At 40.8% G+C, this 15,014-nt stretch overlaps 1 protein-coding gene across 2 annotated transcripts in view; it reads right to left on the bottom strand.

The window, feature by feature from the left end:
* CHD1L (chromodomain helicase DNA binding protein 1 like) overlaps positions 1–15,014 on the bottom strand; it is a 73,070-nt gene that overhangs the window by 24,187 nt on the left and 33,869 nt on the right. Inside the window, exons 8-14 of one of the 2 annotated variants that reach the window (XM_088835671.1) lie at positions 12,802–12,957; positions 11,330–11,485; positions 10,599–10,691; positions 7,270–7,366; positions 3,940–4,013; positions 3,560–3,670; positions 44–158 (exon numbers count right to left, since the gene is read on the bottom strand). In XM_088835671.1, the coding sequence (XP_088691797.1) occupies positions 44–158; positions 3,560–3,670; positions 3,940–4,013; positions 7,270–7,366; positions 10,599–10,691; positions 11,330–11,485; positions 12,802–12,957 (802 nt within the window). Of the gene's footprint in view, positions 1–43; positions 159–3,559; positions 3,671–3,939; positions 4,014–7,269; positions 7,367–10,598; positions 10,692–11,329; positions 11,486–12,801; positions 12,965–15,014 lie in introns of both variants that reach the window. The other variant, XM_055401810.2, reaches the window with a different exon arrangement.

Below are 15,014 nucleotides of genomic sequence, written 5' to 3' on the forward strand. Positions count from 1 at the left end.
AGAGCCAAGGAAGTGGAACCCGAACTATGCTTAAATCTCTCACTTGTTCTGGCCAATTCGGTGAGCCCGGGCAGCTGCTTGCAAGTCATTCTGAGGATTGAAATCACTGTCAAAAAAAATAACAGTATCTGCTGCCGTTAAGTTCATGCCAACTCCACCTGAAAACAATACAAAAAAGAATGTTGGCAGAAGTACATGGGCTAAGGACCAGACTATGATGACACAAGGCCACAGCGTTCAGATTGATATACTGAAAGCAGCCAAAATGACTGGCTTCATCCTTCAAACTGACACCCCCATCCTCAACTCTAGACAGAGCTCTGTAGTGGTTAAAAGTCCTACCTGGGCTCTTACTGCCTGACTCGGGAAAGTTTAACAACTGCAAGTAACGGAAATGAGTGGAGCAGAGTAAGGAGCAAAAGTAGGAACTTAAGTCAGCGCCCTGAGTCCATTTTACATCTCTTCTGTTTAAGAATCTTCATTGAACTTCGTTTACAATAGTCTGTGGAAAAGGACACATGCTCTTTCAGAAACAGTTTTAAATATGAGCGAGGTCTGCTGTGGGCACCGTCAAGAGAAGACCTCTTAATGTCCACTGCAAGTTACAACCAGGCAGCACGGGCTCTGACACAAGTTAATGAGAAGAGGCGATGTCATGTATTACACCCCCAAGCGGAGCAGGGGGCTATCTCCCTCTGATTGGAGAAGACTTTAGTAATTCTCTTCTGTTACTTGTCTCCACATTAATTAAGGAGAAGGTAACAAAACCAACCAAAGGACAAAATCACTCCCTGGGACAATTTTCCAGTCTTTCTTTAGGAAAAGGGCTGTGGAGGCTCCTTGGACTACAGGAATTAATGAGAACTATGAAGGCAAATTACAGCCTTCTCTTTGATTAATGTGGAAACAAGCACAGAATGGACTCCCTCTTGCCAGGGTCATTACAGCTCATTGCTGAAACAAGCAAGCCTGAAATGGCTTGTTCCAGGAGCCAGAACTAAGGACTAACTTCTGAGACGGGCTACTGCCTCTAAGCTAGATCTTAAGTCAGGCAGGAACATTCTAATTAAAGCCTTTATATAATATTAAAGTTGGAATAAACAGATAATAAAGACTGATTACTGAGAGATGCTGCTGCTGCTAAGTCACTTCAGTCGTGTCTGACTCTGTGTGACCCCATAGACGGAAGCCCACCAGGCTCCCCCGTCCCTGGTATTCTCCAGGCAAGAACACTGGAGTGGGTTGCCATTTCCTTCTCCAATGTGTGAAAGTGAAAAGTGAAGTCGATCAGTCGTGTCCGACCCTTAGCGACCCCATGGACTGCAGCCTACCAGGCTCCTCCATCCATGGGATTTTCTAGGCAATAGTACTGGAGTGGCTTGCCATTGCCTTCTCCGGAGAGATGCTAATATACTGAATAACAATGATAGCTACCCAGGTGCTATGCCTTACTCTCTGTAGGCACCATTCTAAAGTGCTTTACATATATTAACTCCTATAATCCTCGCGACAATCATGGGTACTCATTCTATAGATGTTTCAATGGAAGCACGGAGAGGTTAAGGGATGAATGGAAGCTGCAGAGATAGGAAGAGAAAGAGCCAGATTCAGTACCACATGGTCTGGCTTCAGAGCCTATGTTTTTTACCCACTATTCCATAATACTCCTAGGCACTTATTTCATTGAAGTGTTTTAAATTTTTTTATGAAATTTTTACTTCATAAAAATTTTCTTCTTCTTGGGTTACTGTTAAGTTCAGCTCTTCTTCATTAAAGGGTGATATTTTATAAATAAGCTATAGCCAGACTTGTCTGAGACATATTCATGAGCTCTCACTGCCACCTGGTGGCAATATGACTCAATCAGAAATACCTGAAAGTTGGAGAGAAACGTGAATAAATGATAATGATGCAAATCAACAACTAAAATGTGACAGCAAACAGGACAGCTGGTGTTTGGAAAAGGCTCAGGACTGATTTGGCTCCTATGAGATCCCTCTGTTTTGACTAATTCCGAGAACTCCAGGGAGATTAGTTGAAAAGCAGAGATCTTTCTTCCTAATTTCAGATGTTTCAAACAATGCTGCTGAGTATGATGGTGTTGAAATCAGTAAGGCATCAGTTCAGTTCATTTGCTCAGTTGTGTCCGACTCTTTGTGACGCCATGGAGTGCAGCATGCCAGGCCTCCCTGTCCATTGCCAACTCCTGGAGTCTACTCAAACTCAAGTCCATTGAGTCAGTGATGACATCCAGCCATCTCATCCTCTGTCGTCCACTTCTCCTCCTGACTTCAATCTTTCCCAGGATCAGGGTCTTTTCTAATGAGTCAGTTCTTCACATCAGGTGGCCAAAGTATTGGAGTTTCAGCTTCAGCATCAGTCCTTCCAATGAATATTCAGGACTGATTTCCTTTAGGACGGACTGGTTGGATCTCCTTCTAAGATCACAGACTGCACCCTCGATCTCAGCCACTTATTATCAGGTTACCTAATCAGTCTCTCCTAAGACTACCCTAAGACAACTACGACATGAGTAAGTGGCTGAGATAGAGGGTGCAGTCTGTGATCTTAGAAGTGAGCGGGACCAAATGAATTTCACTATCTCTCTGTAATACAGAGATGAGACATACACAGGTAAAACAATCTCCTTATGGTCAAGGATTATATTCAACACTACTTTTTAATACCCTATAGTACCACGCACTTAATAAATGCTTACTAAATAAGACTGAACTCTCTTTTCATAAATATACTGATCTCTCTTTACAATAGAGGACATACGTCCCCTTAGAGCTCCTAATTCTATTCCATCAAGATTTAGGTCTACCAAAAAAAAAGAGAGAGAGAGAAAAAAAAAAAAGAAACTTAAGATTCTGTGAATTCAAAATTAATTTAAGGTCTGCTTGTTCCATGACATGAGAATAATTTCATCTCCAAGAGCTGACATTATTTAAGTAAATGAAAGCACTCCATAAGTGGTATGGCACTATAAATTTCATATAAAATATTTATGACTTAAGTCATATACAGACAATGTTACAATTAATTCTAAAGAGCTGGATATTTCATTACAATCACACTTTTTAAAAGCAGATTTTTTATAAGTTTTCACAACACTTTCAGAGCTACCTGTCAGAAGGACAACTAGTAGGCAGGTTGCTATCTTGTTTCCCAAATTCATGGCTGGGAAGGAGAGCTGTCTCTATTGAACATGACTAAAACTAAAATTTCTATACAAAAGTACAGAAATCTTTCAGGATGATCCCAGGTCAATGGTCAAAAGAGATCAGAATTACTTTTCAACAACCCCAGGTGTTAGCCTTACTTCTCTGATGAGATGAAAACTTAAATTAACTAGACAGAAACGAGCACCATGCCAGAAGTCTAGTACAGTGATAAACTGGTAACCTACCTCAATTCCCCCCACCCCTTTTTTTATACTCCTCAGTAAAAACCCTGCCTTTCGGTGAATTAAGGAAAAATATTCTAATGATTAGAATTTAAATATACTGTTTCACCCTTTAATTTGTCTGCTTTCATAAATAGGGATGTGGCTTACCTGCCCTGGTACTCAAGAGAAAAATAAAGATGGGCTGCTGTCCAAAGTTCTTAATGGCCAAGTATCTCTCTTCTCCTCTCACAGAACCATCCACACGCTCATAGCTGTAGCCTTCACACAGAGGGAGAAAACGAGAAACAGGAACCATTTTCAATTACTCACTGTGGAGTAAAACACTGTCTGCTCAAAACCGAACACCAATTGTGTCTCTTCTCATATACAGGCATGCCCCTACTGTAAGCTGTCTTCTTTTGATTCTGAATAGTATTCTTATACTGTTTTTCTCTGTAACATCCCCACATCCCAGATAATTCTTCACGGGCCCACCTGGACTGTTAAGTCTAAAAGTCTTGAGTAACATAATGGCCAAGAGATGTCACCTCTATAATCCAGGTAGTCTTGGAGAATATCCAACATCTGGGTCATCTGGGAGAAAAGTAAAACTCGATGGCCTCTGGCAAGAAAAAGAAAAGGAAAAATTGCCAACTCCAATAGTATTTAGGGTGGATTTCCTGCAGGTGAAACTTAGTGAAGAATGCAAGTTTACAAAGAAATGAAATCCTGAAGTAGAAACATAAATGTCATAATCATTTACAGAGCCTTCTTCAGTAATGTGAAATGTTTTCTACAAGGATGTAACTGCACCAGTAGCTGAGTACTTAACAGCACTTCTCACTAGTGCTGTAAATGTTGGGATATTCCCAGGAGTCTGTGTCAATGCACCAGAGGGTGTAAGAAGCCCTAGATAACCAAGGTGCTTCTTTCCAGGATGGCAATTACTAAATGGAAAGAAACATACAGTTTTAACAGAAAAATAAAAGATAGGTGAAGAGAAAAACGCAAAATTCAAATGTACAAAAAATGAAACAAAAACCGATGACCCTAAAGAGCTTGTGGTTGGCAATCCATAGTTCTTCTCTACTTTGGGGTAAAAGTCACTATCCTTTCAATTACAGCTTTATTGGTTGAAAATTTTGAGAAGCATCACTTTAGAGAAGCAAGAGGCAGGTAGCATTTCATATCCCATATGATACATGAGAAAACTTACGGAGGGAGAGGAGAGAAGAAAGGAGGTGGCAAAATGGATTAGATCAAGGACAAATTCAAGGGAATTCCCTGGTGGTCCAGTTATTAGGGCTCTGCACTCTTCACTGCCAAGGGCCGGGTTCAACCAAAAGCTCCATGGTATGGCCGAAAAAAAAAAAAAAAGTTCAAACCTACAGTCCCATGGTTATCAGCTATTCAGTTCAGTTCAGTCGCTCAGTTGTGTCCGACTCTCTGCGACCCCATGAATCACAGCATGCCAGGCCTCCCTGTCCATCACCAACTCCCGGAGTTCACTCAAACTCATGTCCACAGAGTCGGTGATGCCATCCAGCCATCTCATTCTCCGTCGTCCCCTTCTCCTTCCGCCCCCAACCTTTCCCAGCATCAGAGTCTTTTCCAGTGAGTCAACTCGTCGCATGAGGTGGCCAAAGTATTGCAGTTTCAGCTTTAGCATCAGTCCCTCCAATGAACACCCAGGATTGATCTCCTTTAGAATGGACTGGTTGGATCTCCTTGCAGTATAAGGGACTCTCAAGAGTCTTCTCCAACACCACAGTTCAAAAGCATCGATTCTTCGGCGATCAGCTTTCTTCACAGTCCAACTCTCACATCCATACATGACCACGGGAAAAACCATTGCCTTGACTAGACAGACCTTGGTTGGCAAAGTAATGTCTCTGCTTTTTAATATACTATCAAGGTTGGTTATAACTTTCCTTCCAAGGAGCAAGCGTCTTTTAATTTCATGGCTGCAATCAGCATCTGAAGTGATTTTGGAGCCCAAAAAAATAAAGTCTGGCACTGTTTCCACTGTTTTTCCATCTATTTCCCATGAAGTGATGGGACCAGATGCCATGATCTTTGTTTTCTGAATGTTGAGCTTCAAGCCAACCTTTCACTCTCCTCTTTCACTTTCATCAAGAGGCTTTTGAGTTCCTCTTCACTTTCTGCCATAAGGGTAGTGTCATCTGCATATCTGAGGTTATTGATATTTCTCCCGGCAATCTTGATTCCAGCTTGTGCTTCTTCCAGCCCAACGTTCCTCATGATGTACTCTGCATATAAGTTAAATAAGCAAGGTGACAATATACAACCTTGACGTACACCTTTTCCTATTTGGAACCAGTCTGTTGTTCCATGTACAGTTCTAACTATTGCTTCCTGACTTGCATACAGGTTTCTCAAGAGGCAGGTCAGGTGGTCTGGGATTCCCATCTCTTTCAGAATGTTCCACAGTTTATTGTGATCCACACAGTCAAAGGCTTTGGCATAGTCAATAAAGCAGAAATAGATGTTTTTCTGGAACTCTCTTGCTTTCTCCATGATCCAGCGGATGTTGGCAATTTGATCTCTGGTGCCTCTGCCTTTTCTAAAACCTGCTTGAACATCTGGGAGTTCACGGTTTACATACTGCTGAAGCCTGGCTTGGAGAATTTTGAGGATAACTTTACTAGCGTGTGAGATGAGTGCAATTGTGCGGTAGTTTGAGCATTCTTTGGCATTGTCTTTCTTTGGGATTGGAATGAAGACTGACCTCTTCCAGTCCTGTGGCCACTGCTTATCAGCTATTAAGCTTGCATAAACAAAGAAGTACTGTATTGCACTGTCTAAACAACATTCTATTAGGAAAACTAATTTAATCTGAGTTTGCAATAGGTGTAGATGAACAATTATGAAAAACTCCTTCAAGACTCTAGCCTCAAATTGGTAGAAAAGGTATTGAACTTAAAATCTAATCCTCATCTAATCCCATTAGATTAGAACCTCATCTAATCCCATTTCTGTCATTTGCTGCCTGTGGAGGCCTCAGACAAGCCACTCAGCCTCTCTGGGACTGGTTTATCACCTGTGAAATAAAAAGGTCGAAAAGAAGCTATTTATGCGTCCTTCTCCAAAACTAGGACACTTAGAGGAGATACATCATAGCCTATAAGATACAATCAGGCATGAAGCTGTTTGACTTGCACATTCCTAATGTTGGACACTTTTGCCAAATCTGAGGTTTTAGGTTGGTTCAGGCCTTCCTGAGTCAGTTGTCCCTAAGGGACAACTTAGAAATCCTTGGGAAACTGGGATTTTTTTCTAGACTGCTCTGTCCCTCTGAGGACCAGAGGATCAGATACAGGCCAGACACCAGGCCACTGAACACTCAATTAAATCTTTACAGGCCCCAAAAGTGGCTTATTCTTCCAATACCCAGCTTGCATCTCAAAGAAAGAGTCCCCAAGTTCTCCCTGAGTTCAAATCAAGTCCCACAAGTTAACGAGTAAATATTTGCTAAGTACTTAATATGTGCCAGTTCAAAGCAAGGTACACCAGCAGGCCTTTTAAAAAGAAACATTTGATGGTTTCTTTGTGTTTGTAGAACTAAACAATACAGCTGGAGTGACATGGTTAATATAGCAATTAACCAGATAGCAGATTAAGGCAGTACGTTGCCAAGCGCTGGATTAGGATCCTAAGTGCTGTAGGAATTCAGGAAAGGATGATCATAGAGGGGATGGCATGGGATGAAGGGTGTAGCTGCAGATAAGGTGGAATCTGAATCAGGGTCTTGGGAAAAAAGGAGAACTGGGATTAGTCTCAAGAAATCAGTGAGTTGCTCATTACTCTGGTTTTAACAATCACCAGCTCAGAGTAGAAAATATGAACCCGTCACCTACTTGGAATAGAGGAATGCCAACAGCTTATCCAGCAGGTGAAGTTTCCCACTAGCCTCAATCAGGTGGTCTCCAATTTCAAAAGGCTCTGGTTCCACACCTGGAAAAGAAAGAACCCACTCCCAGTAAATGTGTTCCCAGTTGGGGCAGACTCTGAATGGAGAAGCTGATGGTGAGGCTACAGAGAAGCCAAGATCCTTCTAACTGATAATGGGCCCAAGTCTCATATCTCTTTGAGGCATTTTATAATTATTTGTTCATATTATGATATCAGCACTACCCAACATCAATCACAGAGCCTGGCACATCCAATTTGTCTAAGAAATGTTTACCCAAGGAACACATCTACTCGTTGGGAAACCGAAGCACAGGAAGATGCTAAAGACCAAACAGACCCAAAACTGAAACCTTCAGGTTCTCACTCTAGAAAACAAATCAAGACATAGGGTTAGATATAAATTAGTCATTCTCATGCTGAAGGTAGCAAAATAACCTAGAAGGCTTCTTTAGAAATCTATATGTTCCCAACAGCTGTTCGCATAAAAGAAAAGCTCTGACATGCACCTCATTAAGATACTGTGACATTTTAAAACAATTCATATGGCTACTTGGCAAAGACTTCCTTAAAATGACTCCAGAAAAGCCTCTGCATTGATCATATCAATACTAGAGCCCTCACAGCATAAAACGCCTGGAACTGTCCCACAGGCTATCCATCAGAGTGAATTAAAAAAAAACAAACCAATTTGAATGAAAATGAAAACACTACATATCATGTGTAGAATGCAGCTAAATTAGTACTTAGAGGGAAATTTACAGACATCCATGAGATGAAATTCCCTCAGCAAAGGAGGCAGAGAAGGAGAAGACATAAGACAGATGGAAAAGCAAGAGAAAGTATTGTCCCAGAAGCCAAAGGAAAAAGATGTTTCAAGAAGTGATCAACTGTGTCAAAGGTTTTGAAAGATTAATTTTAAAAAAGTGAACTGATAACCATCAGTTGATCCACAAGGAGACCACTGATGAGCCAGGAATGGTGGTGACAATAAAGGTTCACTGAGTGGGTTCAAGACAAAGGGACATCCAATCATAAAAAAAATTCAGATTATGCGATATCCCATAAAACACAGAGCCATGATTCTTCAAAACTGTCAATTTAATGAAAAAGTAAAAAAAAAAAAAACAAACCTGAGCAGCATTTCTAGATTATAGGAGAATAACGAGAGACATGACAAATGCACTGTAAGATCTGACTGGATCTTGAATTTGAAAAGAACAAAGATGGATACAGGCAGATTCACAGAAGAGAAGTATTCACAAGTTTCATGTGACACAGGAAGCTCTCCAAAATAAATGAAGACCCAGAAAAGTGGCAAAATTTAAATGCTTTTCTATCATAATGAAATCAAGATTGCCAGGAGAAACATCAACAACCTCAGATATGCAGATGATACCACTCCATTGGCAGAAAATAAAGAGAAACTAAAGAGCCTCTGGATGACGGTGAAAGAGGAGAGTGAAAAATCTGGCTTAAAACTCAACATTTAAAAAAATGAAGATCATCACATCTGGTCCTATCACTTCATGGCAAACAGAAGGGAAAAAAGTAGAAACAGTGACAGATTTTATTTTCTTGGGCTCCAAAATCACTGTGGATGGGGACTGTAGCCACAAAATTAAAAGATATTTGCTCCTTTAGAAAAGTTATAACAAAGCTAGACAACGTATTAAAAAGTAGAGATATCATTTTGCCGACAAAGGTCCATATAGTCAAAACTATGGTTTTTCCAACAGTCACGAAAGATGTGAGAGTTGGACCATAAAGAAAGCTGAGAGCCAAAGAATTGATGCTTTTGAATTACGGTGTTGGAGAAGACTCTTGAGAGCCCCTTGGACTGCAAAGAGATCAAAACAGTCAATCCTAAAGGAAATCAACCCTCAATATTCATTGGAACGACTGATGCTGAAGCTGAAGCTCCAATACTTTGGTCACCTGACGCAAAGAGCTGACTCATTGGAAAAGACCCTGATGCTGGGGAAGATTGAGGGCAGGAGGAGAAGGGGGCAAGAGAGAAGGAGATGGTTGGATGGCATCACTGACTCAATGGACATGAGTCTGAGCAAACTCTGTGAGTGAAGTACAGGGAAGCCTGGAGTGCGGCAGTCTGTGGGGTCACAAAGAGTCAGATACAACTGAACAACGAACAACAATTATACTGAACAAAGAGAAGCAGCTGTGGAAAAGGAACTGCAGTATGTGAGGAGGCTGAGTAAAATGAGAATTATGTTTAACAAGGTCTGTTCATGTGCTCAGCCGCTCAGTCGTATCCAACTCTTAACGAGGTCTCAGTTCAGTTCAGTCGCTCAGTCGTGTCCGACTCTTTGCGGACCCCATGAATCACAGCACGCCAGGCCTCCCTGTCCATCACCAACTCCTGAAGTTCACGCCAGGCCTCCCTGTCCATCACCAACTCCTGGAGTTCACTCAAACTCATGTCCATCGAGTCGGTGATGCCATCCAGCCATCTCATTCTCTGTCGTCCCCATCTCCTCCTGCCCCCAATCCCTCCTAGCATCAGACTCTTTTCCAGTCTACTTACACAGAATTCTCTCCTTCTCCAGTTTCTGCCCTTGAGGATAAACATGTCACTCTCCTTCCAGCAGAGGGAGGAGATCTTCATGGTGAGAGGGGTTGGGGGAATGGACATGCTATCATTTCTGGGCCTGAGGTTTTGGGGGTTGCAGTGTTTTTGTTTTTGCTATTGTTTCTTTTTAAGCGTCCCCATGGATGGAGGAGCCTGTTAGGCTGCAGTCCGTGGAGTCACTAAGGGTCGGACATGACTGAGCGACTTCACTTTCACTTTTCACTTTCATGTATTGGAGAAGGAAATGGCAATCCACTCCAGTGTTCTTGCCTGGAGAATCCCAGGGACGGGGGAGCCTGGTGGGCTGCCGTCTATGGGGTCACACAGAGTCGGACATGACTGAAGTGACTTAGCAGCAGCAGCAGCAGCAGCTCAAAATGACAACAAAATGTAGATCAGATCCTATCACTCCCCTGATTAAAATTCTCCTGTGTTTTCCCATTGTATCTAAAATAAAAATAAATTTACTTTAAAAAGATAAAAGAAAAAGTCATAAGGGACATTTAAAACTGAAGAAATCTGAATATGATTTGATATAATACATTAGATAATCAACATAAAAAATTAACAAGAGAAAATGGGGAAAAATAGATAGTAAATAGGCAAATCTTCTGAAGAACTTTTCTATGAGGTTGGCCATAAAATGACAACAAAAAGTAATGCTGAGAAAAAAGGGCACTGCCTCACCATCAAACAGATATGGGTGATCCACACACTTCCGAAGCTGGGACAGGACATTCTGAAGTTTAACTTTCTTTGCCATCTCATTTTCAAATGCATCTGAAATTTAAAAAAGAGAGAACAACAACAAAAAACCCTGCAAGTTTCCATACATAACCTTATTCATTTCAATAATGTATCTTTCAAATCTATATTAACCTCCCAAATTTCACTGAAGTGCATTAAGAAAAGCACACTGATAAGAAGTTTTCTTAACCATTACCTTGTTTTAAGATAGAAAAGTAAAAGTGTTAGCTGCTCGGTCATATCCAACTCTTTGTGACCCTATTGTAGCCTGCCAAGCTCCTCTGACCATGAAACTCTCTCAGCAAGAATACTGGAGTGGGTTGCCATTCCCTTCTCCACGGGATCTTCCCAATCCTGGAAATGAACCCAGGTTTCCTGCATTGCAGGTGGACTCTTTATCATCTGAGCCACCAGGGGAAGCCCTTTAAGGAAAACCAGGAGTGGGGGGATGGGGAGGAAATCTCACAAAGTCAACAAACAACAAAGTCAGAGTTACACTTTGACTGCAAAAGTACTCTGCCAGTTTCACTCTAGTTGACCTGACTACTATTCAGAATAAAAAATCCCATCCCATATTCTTGCTATACAAACTGAGTGTGATTATAAAATATTTCCTTGCATGAAAATCACATCCTCATTAGTTTCTAAATGGACAAGTACCCTCTGATTACCTAGGTCTTTCATCAAAATGGCCTTGTAGTATTTTTTCTGCAGTGCTGACATGCCATGGTATATCACTACTTCCGTCTTCCTGGGAAGCTCTGTGGCTACCTCAGCCTTTACTCTCCTCAGCAGAAATGGCTGCAAGAGTTTGTATAGTTCACTTGCTGTACAAGGAAATAAAAAAACACACACAAGCAGAGTGGGACAAAAGCAAAACCAAGGCAATGAACTGTTAGAGAACATACAGTAGTTTACTTTTGTTTCTCATTTTCATACTGATTCTGCCTTCTAGGCCAGCAACGTAATTTTTCACAGTATTTCATCCCTCCTTGCATTCTTCTTTCCAGCTTCTTCTGTTTCTTTCTAATAATCTCATTTGCATAGAGCTATTCTTTTTCTAGGATATTTTTGCATTTGATCAGCATATCAGCTCAGAAATGTAGGCAAGGTGGTAACACTGTCCCTATTTGTATAACTAAGTGAAGTTCAGAGAAGTTAAATCCCATATCCAAAGTCACACAGCTGGCTGCTAAAGGTGCTAGTACTCACACTTAGTTCTTTGACTTCCATACCCTTTTTCCTTCCTGAGCTGTTGGAAACTTTGAAAACTAGCCTGAACTGGAATTACACTGCATGCAGGATTGCCAGATACAGAAAATAAAAATACAAGTGCCCAGTTAAATTTGAATTTGATAAACAAATAATATTTTAAAGATCAGTATGTCCTGTGTAATATTTGACTTGGAATATTTTATATAGCAACCTTAAACATGGGAACAATCAGAGCAGGTTCCCCAGGTAAAATTCAATCTGTGGTATGGAGATTTCTGCTGTGAGAAGCCTTTCCAACTCATCCTCAGCTAGTACACACAGACTGACTAGTTGGCATGCCTATCAATTATTTTGAATAATGATCCTGGGATAATATCACATAGATAGACAGTTTTATGAGGCAGAGGAGCAAAGGTATGAGAAGAAAACTACGAATGACCATCATACAAACCAGAATGGCTTCCTCCTTTACTTCCACCACCATCCAGCCCAGATTTTTGGTTCTTATGCACTGATAAATGTTAAAAGAAACACCAGTGCTGTGGAACCCGGAATGACAGTTTCAGACTACGGCACCCACATATTTCTCTGCCTCAAGAAGTACCATGGGAAGTTATCCAAGTCCTCACAGAAATTACATGTTGGAAAAAAAAAAGTCTGAAAACCAGCAGACACTATCTCTTCTGATAATGAGCCAAATAAGCACTATTATAGAGTCACGTGACAAACAAATAAGAGAATCATGAACAGCAGGCTCTGGGAACGATAGGAGGGCTCTGACATCACCTTATCTTTGTGTGGCTCTTTATTTCCCCAGAAGGGGTTCTCTGGTTATGGATTCTCCTTCTTTTCTATCTATAACCCTTATGCCCTAGGGAAGTTGCTGGGCCCAGACCTCTTGGGCATGATTTGTAAGAAGGGAACTTGCCTGACTCAGACTCTTTCTCAATGTCCTGGTAACGCTGAACAAAATCTTCCGCCTGCTCCTTGGAAAAGAGATCAGGCTCCACAAAACTGAGGAGCGAGTAGAGCTCCTGGAGGCTGTTCTGGATGGGTGTTCCAGTCAACAAGAGGCTGAAGACAACTGAGAACTCAAATATACAAATGAATAAAGTGAAAATCTGTAACACTGAAAAGCAAGACTGAGTGACCCATCACAACCTTTACAGAGAGAAGCATGATTCACTGAAATGAATTCAGGGACATGAAATCAGAAAGCTCAGGTTCTAAATGTATATAGCTGTTTGATGTAGGAAATAATACCTCTTCAGTTTCAGCTAAGAAGGGGATACTAATCCTGTGAAGGAGATACCATTTATAAAGTAAAATCACTTTGTGAACACTAAGGTACTGATGAGTATTCAAAATGGTTACTGTTATGTTATGCAACCTATGTGGAAATTCAAGCACACAGCATATACTCATGCAGTTTGAGAAGCCCAAAACTACAGCAGCAGGACCTACCACTACAAGAAAGAACATATATTTTTTAAAAACATCCTTTTGTAAAACTTAACACGTGTAGCCAATGCAAGACATCAAGAATTCTGGACATTTCTGGACTATATACCGCAACAAATTGGAAAGACACTTGTTAAATTTTGAGCAGAAGAATAAGAACACCATGAATAACAGAATAATGAAGTAAAAGGTTAGGAAAAACAGTAACAACAGTTGCTAGGTCAATCAAAGGACAATCTCTTAGCTAACATAGCAAGACCTTATACTACTTGAGTTAAATAATACAGCACAAAGAGAAAGCTATATCCTGTATGTATATATAGATTAAACATAGAAATACATTATGTGTATATATATGCATATATACACACTGCTGCTACTGCTAAGTCACTTCAGTCGTGTCCGACTCTGTGCGACCCCATAGACGGAAGCCCACCAGGCTCCCCCATCCCTGGGATTCTCCAGGCAAGAACACTGGAGTGGGTTGCCATTTCCTTCTCCAATGTGTGAAAGTGAAAAGTGAAAGTGAAGTCGCTCAGTCGTGTCTGACCCTTGTTCTGTTCTGTTCTGTTCAGTCGCTCAGTCGTGTCCGACTCTTTGCGACCCGGTGGACTGTAGCCTACCAGGCTTCTCCATCCATGGGATTCTCCAGGCAAGAATACTGGAGTGGGTTACCATTTCCTTCTCCAGGGGATCTTCCCGACCCAGGGATCGAACCCGGGTCTCCCGCATTGGAGGCAGACGCGTTAACCTCTGAGCCACCAGGGAAGCGACCCCAAAGACTACAGCCAACCAGGCTCCTCCACCCATGGGATTTTCTAGGCAATAGTACTGGGGTGGCTTGCCATTGCCTTCTCCGATATATACACACATATATACTGAATTCTGATATTTAATATATTTTTATTTTTTTAACAATATTGGAGAAGGAAATGGCAACCCATTCCAGTATTCTTGCCTGGAGAATCTCATGGACAGAGGAGTCTGGAGGGCTACAGTCCATGGGGTCGCAAAGAGTCAGACACGACTGAAACAACTTAGCATGCACACATATACATATTTAGGTTTGGGTGTACACATGCGCTGCAAAGAACGTGGCAGCATATATATCAAATCTTAATATACACAGTGGAATAGGATTATTGGTGGCTTTTACTTTTCCTCTTGTGTTTCTATAATTTGATTTGGGAGGGGGTCATAAGAAGATATCAAAGGTGATAAATGAAATGATACAATCAATGAAAACTGTTTTTCAAAATCTTTTGGGGAAGCACTTTCACTTGGTTTGTTTCTTTTTTCAATTGTCTAATCAATGCCCACCCACTCATGCCACTTGTAGAGCAATGTATTCACAGTATTTCAAGTATGGGAAACAGTTAACAATGAATGTTTCCAATAACTAAATCACATTTTTACAATATGCTCAAAGAACTAAAGTGACCAAAAAATATGAAATCAACAAGGATAACCAAGGTTGTCAATCACTAAAATGAAATTATACTATCACATGGATTAACATTTCAATTCAAAGCAGTGTTCATTTCAGCATCAAAACTTACAATTGGGAAAAAGAAGCCTAGAGACAATCTCTGCTTATATATAAAATTTTGGAAACTTTTTTGAATAAAATATTTTGCAAAATATTTTCTACATTATTAAATATTCTTCTACATAATTTTT

Source organism: Moschus berezovskii, chromosome 4, assembly GCF_049115385.1.
Source record: "Moschus berezovskii isolate FMDL1 chromosome 4, NW_MosBer_1.0, whole genome shotgun sequence".
NCBI classification, from domain to species: Eukaryota; Metazoa; Chordata; class Mammalia; order Artiodactyla; family Moschidae; genus Moschus; species Moschus berezovskii.